General features: G+C 43.8%; 1 protein-coding gene across 2 annotated transcripts in view; it reads right to left on the bottom strand.

Moving 5' to 3' along the window:
- The window catches only part of INPP5A (inositol polyphosphate-5-phosphatase A), a 352,919-nt gene that overhangs the window by 227,579 nt on the left and 110,046 nt on the right, over positions 1–15,294 (bottom strand). For both annotated transcript variants that reach the window (XM_060241377.1, XM_060241378.1), the window contains exon 3: positions 6,012–6,112. In XM_060241377.1, coding sequence (XP_060097360.1) covers positions 6,012–6,112 — 101 coding nt within the window. The remainder of the gene's footprint in view (positions 1–6,011; positions 6,113–15,294) is intronic.

Here is a 15,294-nt window from a genome sequence, read left to right on the forward strand (position 1 = left end):
GAATATGTAAAATACAGAAAAGTCAGCATGAGCAAGACACATGAGTGCCAACAGCAGCAATATATTAAACTAACTATCTGGCTGAATCTTTCCAGTTATCAGCACCATAACTATGGTCCTGAGCGAGAGATTTTACATGTTAGGGCTACGAATACAGAATGAGCCCAAATTCAGGTCGACAACTCTGGCTTGGGAAATCCCTAGAGACTTTGGGGTGGCAGCTAGGGAGGATGGAGCTCAGAGAAGGGAGAGAGCTAAACAGGGATGTGATGCCATCCCCAGAGCTGCCATTTCCTCTAGGGAATGGGATCTCTGCCATCTGCAGATCAGTAGTGAATCCAGGAGAACACCAGGCTATACCTGGAGGTTGGAAACCCTAGCTCAAATGCTCTCCCCCCCTTCAAGCACGGAACCTTCAGTGTGGATTTAGTCTGCTTGAGATGCAATGTTTATTTTCAGAGCTTCTCAGCGGAGCCCATGGGCTGTGTCACATCTGGCAGATGTGGGTTCCAAGATTAATGCAGACACAACCTCACAGGATGGCCCTCAGCAAATAATTCCACTGCTGCTCGCATTATCTATTTGAATAATAAAACAGGGCTAGAATCAAACATTGTTTTCTACCCACAGAGTCTCTACCCCCACCCATGCTGCCCACTGAACCCCCTAAAATGCTGCTCCAGGTCTCAGGGGACTGTTATGAAGGCGAAACTGAGGGTCTGAAATGGCAAGGGGGATGGAGTAAATTTGTGATTCTGTACTTATAAAAAGGTTCAGGTAGCCGGCTCAAAGTTGACTCAGCTTTCCATCCTTCTGAGGTTGGTAAAATGAGTACCCAGCTTGAAGTATAGATGACTGGGGAAGGCAATGGCAAACCACCCCGTAAAAAAGTCTGCCATGAAAACGTTGTGATTTGACGTCACCCCAGAGTCGGAAATGACTGGTGCTTGCACAGGGGACTGCCTTTACCTTTTTTATTTATAAAAATGGTATTTGTATTGATGGTTGCAACAGAACCTGCAAAGAATCAACTTAATTTCTTTACATTGGGTGGAACTGAACTGGTGCTTTAGTGAAAGGACATCAGAACAAGCAAGCTTTGTTACACTTCTAAAACTATATTTACAGTTTGCTTCCATGTAAACACAAACTCTGGGACACAAGTATTTTCTTCTTATCCCCAAAATCCTTCCCCATGATCCTAACCCTCTGGCCGAGGATCAGTGCCTCAGAATAGTGGTCTTCAGCCTTGTACCATGGGGAATGGTGCAGCAGAAGTATTTTAGTCTAGAAATAAATAAATAACCTTCTTCTGTCTAGGGATCGAATGAGCTGTAAGTATGTGACAGGAAGTCGCATCATACCGCAGTCAGCATAGCCATATAATAGGAAGAGGGAGGAGCCAAAAACTATGACTTCACTGGAGTCAAGGCCAGATGAGCAGGGAGCAGACCAAGTCGACTGGGGACAGCAAATACAAGCTGAGCACCAGGAGTGAATCATCGTAAGAACCAAGTCAAGGGGTGAAGGAATCTTCTCCACCCCTGAGTGACTTTACCTTGCTGTCCTGCTGCTTCTCTCAGCATGCATGCAAAGAGAATCAGGAGGCATGGTGCTCTTTCACACTAGCACTATGTCCTTCCAACAAGCAAACGGTGGCTTTGTAGGAGCTCACAACACATCTCAGGGTCCCAGCCCATTGGCTGAAGACCACTGCTTTCAGGAGTACCTGATTGATTAGAATGGCTGTGTTAGATACCGTTACACTAAGGCCAGCTGGGGAATTGATAGCAGGTGATTTACTCACCAAAAGCACATTTTCTTTGCCATGAGGGGCAACAATGAGATAACAGTGATAGCTTTCTTGATAGCCTTTGCTGCAAACAGTAAAGCATCCCTTTTAGAATTTCAGCCCCCAGCCAGTGCACAGTGCAATCCTAAAGCCATTCTGCAGCTGCTTAGGACAGCAGCAAAGCCCATGCAATGGTAAACACCTCAGAGACATGGTGGCACGGTGGTGACTGAAATTTTAGAGGAAAGGGGGGGGCGGTTGGTCAAAAAAACATGGATGAAAACTGATATTGTTACAACATATTATCACTGCCCTGCTCAGAATCATTTCAAGAACTGCACTGCACATACACTGATCTGGATTCTCTGCACCTCTCTCTGTCCTCTCACAAAGCACAGGGTAAATATGCAAAGGGATAATAAACCATACAGGATGCATGATGGAGAGGGGATATGGAGAGCAAAGTTGGTTGGGATGAACTGCAGCAGGTAGCAGCAAGTAACCCTATTAATGCAGTGAAAAAATACCTGAAGAAATCCTAAGGAAAATTATTGACACCTGGAGCAATCAAACAGCATGAGTAGCCCACCTCTTAGTGCCTTGGGTCTGGCTCTTTTCTCTCCTGGCAGAGTAAATTATACTGACCAAGTAAATTGGTATTATGCCAGTGTAAGTAACACACTGGATTGGCCAACCTTGGAATCACTCTCTGACAGTGCAATTCTAAACAGATCTACCCTCATCTAAACCCACTGATTTCAAAGGAATTAGAAGGGGAATGGAGATGGGACCAGTTGGGTTATATAGAGTAAGGTAAGTTAAAAAATGGTAAGCATAAATCAGACAAGAGTTCCAACTAAAAGACTGAATTTCTAACAGCAAAACTAGGCAACAAAGAAGTTATATATACATGTCCCCAAAATCCAAGATTTAAATGTGTTCTGTTAAGTGATAGCATTAATCATTCTTCTGCCATAGGAACTGTTAGCTGAAATTATGAGAGTTAGAAATCTAATAATAACCAAATGCTTTTAAGTCGGTATTTTGTTAGTGTTGGCAGATTAATTTAACACAGCAACAGTGCACAATTTGATTAAAGAGTAAATAAAAGTTTATTTAGGAACTAGGAATAAGGCCGTTGAAGATAAAAATACAACACGCTCCAGGAAAAGGCTCTGGGCAAGGCCCCCCCTCACTGTCTTCCCACCCACCCACCAAAGTGAAGGCATTCACTCCCCCCCACACACACCTCAAGGGGAGCTGATCACTGATATCTGGAGAGCAGTTGAACTTCTGAGTGATCTCCAGCCCTCACCTGGAGATTGACAACAATGGTTTTCCAGGAGGAAATGGCTGCTTTGGTAGCTGCAGTGTATGGTATTGTACCTGTCCGAGGTCTCACCCCTCCTCAAACCCACCTTCTCCATGCCTTAAATCTCCAGGAATTTTCTAACATGGAGCTGGCAACCTTATCTCCTTCGCTTTATCTGCCCCTGACTTCAGCTTTTCATTGCCTCCTCCCTCCCTGCAGCCTCCACCTAGGGAAAGGGCAGTTTCTCTCCACAGTGGTGGGGACCAAAGAAGTTTACATCATTCTCCATTCCGCCCTCTGATCTGAACAACAACCCTGTGAGGCAGGTTAGGCTGAAATGCTATGAGAGGCTCGAAATCACCTCGTCAGCTTCCACAGCAAGAACATGAGTCTGGCAGACCCTGCTCCTATGCCCTCCTCAAACTCCACCACAGAATCTCCAGGAATTCGCCACCAACATGAACTGGCAGCCCTAGTCAGGACTGGCCCCAATGAGTTCTCCCTCAGAGGCCTTTAGTGATACCTTTCAGACCAATACTCCCTTTCTGATAACTTCATTGGTCTTAAGCACAGGACTTCAATCTGTCTCTGTCTCTCACTTTCCCTTCCTATCTCTCTGTATCTGGCCTGGTGCTACAGGATGCTATTTTCCCCTTGTCTTGTCTGTTTCACTTCCAGAAGAGGATAGGGAGGAAACCTCAGCCAATCAAGGAAGTCCGCAGCCAATCACAAGAGAAAGCTTTCCCTCCTCCTCCCTCCCTCGGACAATCATGAGAAGGCTTTTTCTATGGCTCTTCCCTCCACCACCATCCCTCAGCCATTCGAGGGAAGGCTTTCTTTCTCTCCTCTGCAAAACAGAGCAACAGATGGCTTAGCCAATGGGAGAGTAGGGAGAGCAATAAACTGCTAGAACCAAAGTTGGTTCCTTTGACCGACAGAAGCAGCTTGGCTGGCTAGCAACAGTCACCCAGGCAGGAAAGAGAAGTGGAGTCAATCAATGAGTTCTCTATCAAAGGCCAAAATAGGACTTGAAAGGGCCTCCCACATTGCTTTTTACTGAGAGAACCAAGCTTGGTTGTGTTTTACTTCGAGGAACAAAGTTAGTTGCCTAGCAGCAGCCACTTCCTAGCATTTTTCACAGAAGGCAAATCCTTGTCTGTCTTGGGGCCAGTGGGGGGGGGGGGAGTAGAGAGAAGAGTCAGCCAGTGTGATGCAAGAGCAGCCGATTGATGGTTTGATGGGCCAAAGGTTGATGCACCACAATCCCACCCAGTCCCACCAATCAGGTTGCTCAGTTTTGCCAAGACAAAAGGGCTTTTATTATATTATATATTAACATACTCGATACAAAAAAGAAGAGAGGGGAGGGATGATGGCTCAGTGGCAGAGCATCTGCTTGGGAAGCAGAAGGTCCCAGGTTCAATCCCCAGCATCTCCAACTAAAAAGGGTCCAGGCAAATAGGTTTGAAAAACCTCAGCTTGAGACCCCGGAGAGCCGCTGCCAGTCTGAGTAGACAATACTGACTTTGATGGACCGGGGGTCTGATTCAGTATAAGGCAGCTTCATATGTTCAAGAGATAGAGCTAGATTCCTAACTACAAATCTAGCTGAGAGAAAGGGTAAGATTGAGTGTGGCACTTCTGAGAAGGAGGAGGAAATTGCTCTAAGAGTAGCAATCTGGAGGCAGACAAGGATTGACACTTAAAAGGACAGAAGGCACTGACTTCACTATCCTACCTAATTGTCTTTTTGCAGCCCCAGACAATGCCTTTTCCAACAGTTAGCCTGCTACTTTAAAATTCAACCTAATTCTATGCACATACTCTGGCAATGCTAGCGCTTGCATCATCTGACCTGTTTTCCTTACTCGTCAGCTAGACCCAAGATTCAGTGACAGAATAAAATGACACTTTCTGTTGGATGATACTTCAAACTGAAACCTCTTTTCTCTCTGCAGTATCAACATGTGACTTGAAGGGTGAGGAGAGGTACAAGAAACAATTTTTCTTGCTGAACACCTCTCTTGACCTCTCCTACTATCATCATTGTATCAGGACAACGTATCAGAAGACCATAATTCAGAATAAAATTTGTATAAGATAGAAAACAGAGATTTAGAAATATATTACAGAACTTGAAAAACTTGCCACGTTTGTTCAGCAAATTCTTCTCTCTAGTAACAGCACTGCCCACAATACCGTAGATTTTAACAGACAGGAAATGCTGTGAAATATCTTTAGTCAGTCACTGAAAGCAAGATCTGTTTGAATTGAGGCTGATGACGATGGTGCTTCTGTTTTCTCTCCTCCAACCCCCAAACATGAAAAGTAACAACCAATCATACGGAGCACAATTTTACTCTAGTTTAAATCCACTGATTTCATCATAACTGCACAGAATTGCACTGTCAATTACTTTGTCTTTTATAAATTCAAAGAGAGAGAGGCAATCAGATACTGGGAAACAAATGCAAAACTCTATCAGGTTTCGAGATCTGTACATCAAGGCTTAAAACTTCAGTATATTAGCAAACCGGAACTTTCTTCAACTCTTTGCCAATATGTGTCACTCTTATCAAAGCTGCATTTGAAGTGGCTTATTTGTAGTTGTTTTCCCCTCAGTGTAAACAGTCTTATTGGCCTATGGAAAATCCAGAACAAGAAAGAAAATCCGTCTAATATTTGGGCCTACCTAATCAAAGGTATTACATGGATTTTGTTCCTTGTCTGTAGTCAGCCAGAATTCAAAGTAGCATTAAAGTACTATTAAAAATAAATACATGAATCAAGCCCAGTATTTACAATGCTTAATCGATGAACTGGAGGAAAAAACCTTGTATTTCTTTTTAAAGTTATTCTGAAAAAGTCATACATCAAAATTTGATATTAGTTTTCCTTATCACTTACTTAACAAACTTGTCCACATGAGACATGGATGCTTCGTAGTTTTTCCCACCAAACTCTTGACAGTGTAGCGCCATGAATTGTGGCTTGTGTGAATGCACAACCTGGAAAATAAATCAAACTATGAGCAAAACCACAGTTCTAAAAATAACAGGCAAACAGAGCAAGAGCACTAGAGGTTTATGTACTACAAACAAAGAGTCAAAAGGACTCCTAGTCACACAGAAGATGCCACCAATTTGCCGCGATCTGCCAGCACAAGCAGCATGGAGATGGAGTGGAATCCAGAGAAATGTGTGTTAGAGACACTGCTTGGAACTGAAACCAAACCCCTTCAGAGACAGAACTCCATTCCATTTTGCATTCTGAGGCACAAAAGATAGCCAGCGGGGGGTTGGGGTAGGGCAGAGTAGTTAGTTCAGGGCTGCAAAGCATGTGCCCGTGGGTGCCACAGCACCAGTCAGTGCTTTTCCTGTGTCCACCAAGTTTTTGAAACTGAAGAGCAAGGGTAGGCAGTATATTGAGCACCAAGAGATCTCTAACGGTCATGACTCACAGAGTTGTAACTTCCGCTGTCTTCCCATCAAGAGTGACATTGAAGGGGATGCCAGGGCAGCTGGCTGCTGAACAGTGTTACCTTGTCCTTTCCCACAAACCCCAAAGAATATCAAGGTCATGACACACAGGCAGGCAATGGCAAACCACTTCTGGCAGCCTCTTGCCTTGAAAACCTCATAGGAAAGAAAAGGAAAGGTCCCCTGTGCAAGCACCAGTTGTTTCTGACTCTGAGGTAACATTGCTTTTTACAGCGTTTTCACAGCAGACTTTTTACGGGGTGGTTTGCCATTGCCTTCCCCAGTCATCTACACTTCCCCCCCAGAAAACTGGGTACTCATTTTACCAACCTCGGAAGGATGGAAGGCTGAGTCAACCTGGAGTCGGCTACCTGAAAACCCAGCTTCCACCGGGGATCGAACTCAAGTCGTGAGCAGAGCTTAGGACTGCAGTACTGCAGCTTTAACACTCTGCGCCATGGAGCCTCATAAGGGGCTGCCATATGTCAGATCTGACTTGATGGCACTTTCCACCACTACTTAACCCTAGACTGACACTCTAACCACTACACCACACTGCAGTTTGACCCTCAGAGAGTTTGCAAGGTAAATTCGTTTTTAAAAAATGAATCCAATTTGGAGTGGGACTGCATCCCTTGTACTCAGGGCAGATGGCCCCCTCTGATTCACCCTTGGTACCACCACTGAAGCAGAGATGGTCTGCCATTACCTTCCTCCGCAGAGTCTTCCTTGGTGGTCTCCCTTCTAAGCACTGATCCTGCTTAGCTTTCAAGATCTGAGAAGACTGTGCGATACCATGCTGCTTTCCCTCTGAAAACTACCTTAGCAGTCACTAAATATTTAGCTTTGGTGAAAGAGGGCTGGATTTTCAGGACCTTTGAGTCAGAAGAACAGTAAGGCAAGATGAACTACTGACCAAAAATGTTAGTGAGGGAAGAAAGGGAAGGGCATACATTTTGTCAGGACTTTTTTTGTAGCAGAAACTCCTTTGCATATCAGGCCACACACCCCTGATGTAGCCCATCCTCCAAGAGCTTACAGAGCCCTGTAAGTTCTTGGAGGATGGGCTACATCAAGGGGGTGTGGCCTAATATGCAAAGGAGTTCCTGCTACAAAAAAGCCCTGCATTTTATAAATAAAATACATAAATGTTTGCAATTTGAAGATCACCAAGACAGTGAGTTAAGCCACAATGGAAAAGTTTGTGGAAGTTGCTGGTAGAGAGGGTCTTCCCTTACCTTCTCCAAGCAGCCTGAAAATATACTGTGGGCGATGGGGGACGAGGTGGAGCTTCTAAAACAAAATGAGCCACGCAGAGGGCTGCACCGAGGAGTGGGAAATTGGGTGAAATGACTTCCTTAACTATCCCTTCCTCAGAAAAAGCAGTTTCATTTTACTCCTTCCTCACCACAGCCCTGCACACGGTGGAAGAAGCTTATTCACAAGGGTCCCCTGATTCTTTGAGGGGATCTGGAGAACAAGCAGCAGGCTGCAGAAGGAAGTAGAGAAAGATCTTCTCCACCAGCCCCTTCTGTATTTCTATGGGATTCAACCCCTTGTAATACTTTACAGAGAAGCAGAATTCCAAAAGCTGCGATCTCAACGCATTGCAAGCTAGGGAGACATCACTCATACCCATAAACCAACATAAGAAGACAGAAATGAGACAGGAAGAGGAAGATTAAATGACTTTTTGTTTCATCGTAGCTTTTGGGATTGACAACATATTGGGCAACAAGACTGTTTGATGATGGCTATGAGCAAAAGCAATACAGCTGCTTCCTACAGGATGCCTTAGATGGGTGCCAGTAACTCAGGAATGTAGTGCTAGATGGAGCACAGGTGCCACAAGTAAGGGAGCTTTGAGACGTACCAGATGGCAGCAATACTGCCTGTCAGAGAGCCAGTTTGGTGAAGTGTGTAGAATCTTATCTGGGAGAACCGGGTTTGATTCCCCACTCCTCCACTTGCACCTGCTGGCATGGCCTTGGGTCAGCCATAGCTCTGGCAGAGGTTGTCCTTGAAAGAGCAGCTGCTGTCAGAGTCCTCTCAGCCCCACCCACCTCACAGAGTGTCTGTTGTGGGGAAAGAAGATATAGGAGATTGTAAACCGCTCTGAGTCTCTGATTCAGCGAGAAGGGCGGGGTATAAATCTGCAATTCTTCTTCCTCTGTCAACAGCACAAAGTCAGGTCTGCTCTCAATCCTATTCCCTGGCTCAGCAGATTCAAGATACAGCCACACACCTTGGAATACGAGAGCTGGAAGGGCAGGGGCAGGCTTTATTCAGCCACCTCTCTGAATATCCTCCAGGCCTCCAGTAGGGGTCAGTCACCAGAGGTCCCCATGACTTTCAGGAGTACACCACACACACACACACAAAAATACAAAAACAGAGAAATAAAACCATACCACTAACATAGGCTTGGGCATTTTAATTTTTTTTAACGGTGTTTGAAAACTCCTCCTCTGTTCCGCTTCAGCTTTTGGAAACTGTCACACATATGAAACTGTTCCTACCTGAAGACCATAAAGATGCAGTTTTGCTGTATGCAGATTCAGGGTGTAATAGGGTAGGTGGCTGAGGAAGAAATCCTCAGCAAGTCTATTCAGAAGACCCATTTTCATCAATACGGTTTATTCCTAGGAAAGCATTCTCAGGATTCCAGCCTGCTTGTTGTCATGGGTGCTGGGGATCCTGCAGAGGAAGTTGAGTCTGCAGAAGAAACTGCGCCCCTGCCACCTGCACCAGTGCCTCCTGCTGGAGAAGATCCCAGCCCCCCTGCCTCGCCCTCTCGGGTGGCGCGTGTGCGTGACCGCCTCCGTCAGGACCTCAGGGATCGGAGGAGGGCGGCACGCTCACGAGCAAGACGCTCCCTGAGCCCTGAGTTTTGAGAGGATTCTGGCCCTTCTAAGAGCAAGGATGCTTGAGTTGCAACAGGATCCTGGCTGCCTCTCTAAGCCAGCAATTAGCCCAAATGGGCAACAGCCAGCAGAGGGCTATATAGCTGTAGGCTTTGGGAGGATGCTTTGTGGAAGCAACTAGTCATCTCCCTGACGTTCTAGCATCCACTCTGGCTTGACTTTGGTTTCTGGACTCCCTGACTTTGGCTTGTGACTTCTGGACTCCCTGACCTCGGCTTCTGGACCTCGGACCTGCGATACTTGTACAGTGATTTGGATTTGGCGCCTTGGACCCTCCTGCTTACTGGCTACAGACCTCGGACTGCCCCTGGACTTTGCCTGACCCGGCCCCAGCCGTGACACTTGTACTTACCAGAAATACAGGACAAAGACAAAACAAGCAAGATGGGAAGTAATGAGGACACCTCACCTCCTGATGAGGACACCTCACCTCCTTCAACTGCTTTCTAAGGGTTTTAAAGAACAGTCAAGCAACTGATATTGGCCCTATGGAATTAGCTGTAGAAATGAACAAATTGTCCTCTTGTTCTAGGAACCAGATTGGGTCTTTCCTATTCTGACAACCCACTCAGAGAAGATGCCAAAAATATGTACTGAAATTCGCACAAAAATTAAAGCTTTAAGAACGGGGGGGGGGGGGGGGGGGCTGATTATGTTTGGGGTTTTTTACCTTTGCATTTCAAGATCTTTAGCTACCCTTTCATATATTCAAGCTGTCTCCAAAATAAAAAAAGAACTCAAAACTGGTTTCTCTAATCTGCACAGATGGGAGATATAAACACATATATAGAATATTACATTTTATTTTTTCATTTCTTTTAACATATTTGATCGACACTTTCCAGTACCATGTAGCCCCAAAGCATCTTACAAAAAAATAATGAGAACAGAACTGTGGCTAAGTACAACTATAATTTACTAAATATTAAAGTACAGCAATCTAAACCAATACAAATTTGGCCAGCAATTGGCTAAAATTCAACAGGAACCCACCAAAATACCACCTTCACATAAAAATATCAGCCATAGTTATGCAACAATTCTTATTTATTTTTGCCAGATGCTTGCTTTAAAAAGTAGGTTTTCAGCCTCATAAATATTACAAATAGAGGGGCCAAATCTGCCTCAGAGGAGGGTATTCTGTATTTACAGTGCCATCAATGAAAAGACCCTGTCATTTATTACCACTTACAATTCTGAGGGCAGAGGAACACCTAACAGAGACTATCCAGTGAGCTTAACTTGTACTGGAGGAAGGTGGTTCTTAAGGTATCCTTTGTGCAAACTGTTTGCGACTTTAAAGGTTAAACTCAGTTCCCACAACTGAGCCCACAAATGAATTGGTAGCAATTGGAACAAAATACACTTCACTGTGTCACACTCAAGACAAGAATTGGGCAGTTACATTTTGGACTAACAGAAATCTCTAAGATCTTTTCAAAGATAGCCCTGTGCACAGCACATTGTTATAATCTAAACTGGCGGTTCCCAGGGCCAGAACTGATATAAATCAGATGTGGCCAGGAACAGTTGTAGGTAGTATACCAGCATAAGCCAGTAAATTGCATTCCTGGCTATGGTTTGCAAATTTGTACCAAGGAGTACATCCAAAAGAGCAAACCAGGAGGAGTATAATTAATTCCATACTCCTAATCACCAGAACTCCAAATAACAGAACTTCCATTTTGTCTGGATTAAGCTTCAGTTTGTTGACCCTCATCCAGCTCACCTCTCCTTTAAAATACTGATTCAGCATCTCTGTAGAATTATATTACTGCTATATTAAGATCCCCCCAAGACTGCAGGCCTTAAAAAATAAAGCATGTGAGGTAATCCATCTGACACTCTGATCCAAAGCACATTAGCCCAGTGGAATTTGCTTCCAACAAAACAATCTTGCGATTGGGGTATAAAAGAAGTGTATTTTGTAATGTAAGATCTGGCTAAGAATTCAAATGGTACAAACACCAATAATACAAAGACAATGCTTACTGTTCTCTTGTCCTACAGTTATACCCCTAGACTTAGAGAAATATCAATTGCTCTCTTAGTGGGTGGTATTGGCCACAAATGTCACTGACTATTCCTCCACACATCTGCTTGCAGTTATAATACATGGTTACAATTCACTAGAAATGGCTATTTCCATACAAGCTACACTAAAAAGAAAGAAGGACACATAGGAGTTAGACATTTATAGAATATGACAAAACACAGCACACAGAAATGACAGCGGTCTCCCCCTTTCCACACTAGCTTTAATGCTTCCAAAATATCTCAACATGTGCCATAATGAATATGCACACATCATTCTTTTTTCTTTCTAGAAGCAAATGGCCCACACCCTGAATGGACTTCGGTACATGTTTTAAAGGCTGTTACATAATATTTTAGAAATAAAACCACAGAGCAAACAGGAAGCAAGGATATCTAAGTGTCAAGCTCAAATTCCCACAGACTACATCACTGCTTAATGGGATGTGCCCTACAAACACTTGTACTGGCAATTATGTTAGAAATAATAATTAAATCCACATTTTGCAGGAAGTTAAAACTTCAGCTCTTTAAAAAGACTAGGAATATGAACGCAGTGGCCTAGTTTAAATTTAAGATGTTCCCACTTGTGCCTTTGCATCTTCCTCTAATTAATTATACTAGTGTTGGAAAAGCACAAAAACATTCCTGGCTGATAGAACAAAGACTCCTTCTGCTGATCCAGGCCTAGTTCAAATGTGGGAATCACAAACACTTTCTCTAACTATGTTGCCATATTCCTGCTGAGGTTTTTCCTGCCCCAGCTCCTGTTGCCCACCAGCAGCTAATGGAGGAGGGCGGGGGAGTTAAAACGGCATCACGTTAGAGCATCACTTCCAGGAAAAACATGGAAACAATGTCACACTGCCATCCGACAGCACCACCATATCCCCACGGCCACAAGATTCCTGTTGTGTTCCATTGTATGCATGCCTGCTATGCTGATCAGTATCGTGAGGTTCATTTTATGTCCTAAGAGCTGTTAAAGAAGAGATCAATACATCTCATTTGTTAACTGTTCTGGAAATTAGACAGGTTACTGCTTTTCCAAAAACCAGGATTTAAATTTCAGCTACTGAGCAAGTACTACGATCATTTTAATTCCCATGTGAATCAGTCAGTCAGGGAGGCCCGACCACAATCATTACCAGGGCTTTTTTTGTAGTAGGAACTCCTTTGCATATTAGGCCACACACCCCTTATGTAGCCAATCGTCCAAGAGCTTGCAGGGCTCTTAGTACAGGGCCTATTGTAAACTGCAGGAGGATTGGCTACATTGGCTACATATGCAAAGGAGTTCCTACTACAAAAATGCCCTGATCATTACCATATATTACACTATGTATGAACTAAGCAGGCTCAAACCCTTATGCCGCATGCTTAAGTTTAGTTCTGTTCTGCAAGGGGAGGGGGTTTGAAGACGGATAAAAAACCGAAACCCTTGAACGTTTATAACCAGTGGGCTAAACATAAAGCTTGTACAGCAGCAGGAAAGTACCAATGTACTTTCCAGGCCACCCCTGAAACTTAATTACATGCAATACAGTCCAGTGCAAAATATAAAATGGAATGCAATAAGCAATCTAAAAACTCGGTTCTTTTGAGGACAGTGGAAACAGCAGCGTTATCCATCGCCTTGAAATAAATTAACCAGTGCAAAGTGCCTACCAGACAGTAATGAGTTAATCAATAAGACGATTTTAAAAAACAGAAAACATCTGAATTTGGAATCTGGAATACCATCAATAAAGCATCTGAATTTGGCTCCCAATATTCCACTGTTCATCAACCTGTGAGGGCCAGCAGCACTTTAAAACAAAATAAACCAAAAAAACAGGCATCAATTCAAATAAAGCCAACAGTAAGAGGAGAACAGGATTGGGCCCTAAACAAACACATAATACACATGCAAAGCAAGTTTATTTTTTCTTGCAACCAAGCTTGAAACCAGGCCAACTTCTCCCACCCCCCCAAAACATACTGTAAGTTTAGCATGACAGAGATAGCCAAATTATGAGAAATTCCTACATGGGAAGTGAAATATTTAAAAGCAGCAAATATGAGGAGAAGGTAATTGCCCAGTTCTACGCTTCTCAGGAGCAGGATGCCAATTCTGTGGGAAAGACCCAAGAAACTGAGCCCACTCCACATTATAGGTCTGTAATTTACAGTACATCTGAAGCACAGTCAATGAACTTAGAAAGGTGTAAGTCTGCTAAATAATTTTCCAGCTACACGGGAGATAATCATTGACAAGTCAATCCCACACAGCTGGAACAAGAAAAAGCCAGAAACTGCCACAAATACTCTTAAATATGCATTTTTTTTAATTTTTGGCAATTTAACGAATCTATCAAAGGTTTCCTGTGACTATTTCCCCTGCCCAAGCACCTTTGCCCTTCTTCACTAAAACTTAAAATATCGCTCCTAAGTCAATGACCTTTTCCTCAGTTTGTCATATGAATATTTATTTCTTTTGATTTATATCCTGATCTCCCAGCAAGCGGGCTCAGGGTGGGTCAAAGACAACAGTTTATAAAGACATTAAAGCAGTTATAGCAATATAAATAATTAAAACAATTAAAAGGCAGCTACTATGAAAGATAATAAAATTTAACAATCCCAAATCACTGAAGGTAGCTGGGGGTTAAAATCAAATCCACCCTAACAGGCACTAATCTACTGAATCCCAGAGCCAGGAGGCAACATCAGCGGAAGGCCTCAGCCTCTATACCCTGTTGTTGGCCATCCAGAGGAACTGGTTGACCACTGTGTGAGACAGGATGTTGCTCTAGATGGACTACTGTTTTGATCCAGCAGGGCTCTTCTTATGCTCTTGTTCTTAAAAAAAACAACAGGTACATGAGTGAGGGGGGGAAAGTGAGTTTTGGTTCTCCATCCCACACATAATACAAGTGTAATGCCATCTTCCCCTGCCAGTATTTCTGCTTTCAGTGTCCACTCAATGCTATTAGTAACCACAGAAGCCACCTGTGAGTTGTTTTGTTTGCATGTGCTGTGAGGGCAGGCAGCATGCAAAAGCCATGGGAGAGAAGCAGGGCTGGCAGCCTCCAGGTGTGATCAGAGGATCCCCTGGAACTGTGCTGGATCAGGGCAGGCCAATGGCCCATACTGTTCAAAACTCTGTCACACAATGGTCAAAACCCAGGTGCCACCAGGATGTCCACCATCTGGGCCAGAACTCCAGAAGTCCTCCCACTGTTACCCGCCCCCCCCCCCCCAAGCACCAAGAATACAGAACATCAGTGCCCCAGACATAGTATTCCATCTATATGCTGTGGCTAATAGCAGAGGTCCATATATTCATCTAATCCTCTCTTGAAGCTTGTAGCTGCCACCACTTCCTGCAGCAGTGAATTCCACGTGTTAATTACTCTTCAGATAAAGAATACTTTCTTTTATCTGTTCTAAACCTACTGCTCATAAAGTTCATTGAGTGCCCACAAGTTCTTGTATTGTGAGAAAGGGAGAAAAGTACTCCTTTCTCTACCTTCTCTATCACATGCATGATTTTGTAAACCTCTGTTATGTCACTCCTCAGTTGTCATTTCTCCAAACTAAAGAGACCTAACCTCTTTAATCTTTCTTCATAGGGACAGTGTTCCAGCCTCTTAATCATTTTCATTGTCCTTTTTTACACCTTTTCCAATGCTATATCTTTTTTGAGGTGTGGTGACCAGAATTGTACACAGTAGAAGAAGAAGAAGATATTGGATTTATATCCCGCCCTCC

The sequence above is a fragment of the Heteronotia binoei genome, chromosome 6 (genome assembly GCF_032191835.1).
Source record: "Heteronotia binoei isolate CCM8104 ecotype False Entrance Well chromosome 6, APGP_CSIRO_Hbin_v1, whole genome shotgun sequence".
NCBI classification, from domain to species: Eukaryota; Metazoa; Chordata; class Lepidosauria; order Squamata; family Gekkonidae; genus Heteronotia; species Heteronotia binoei.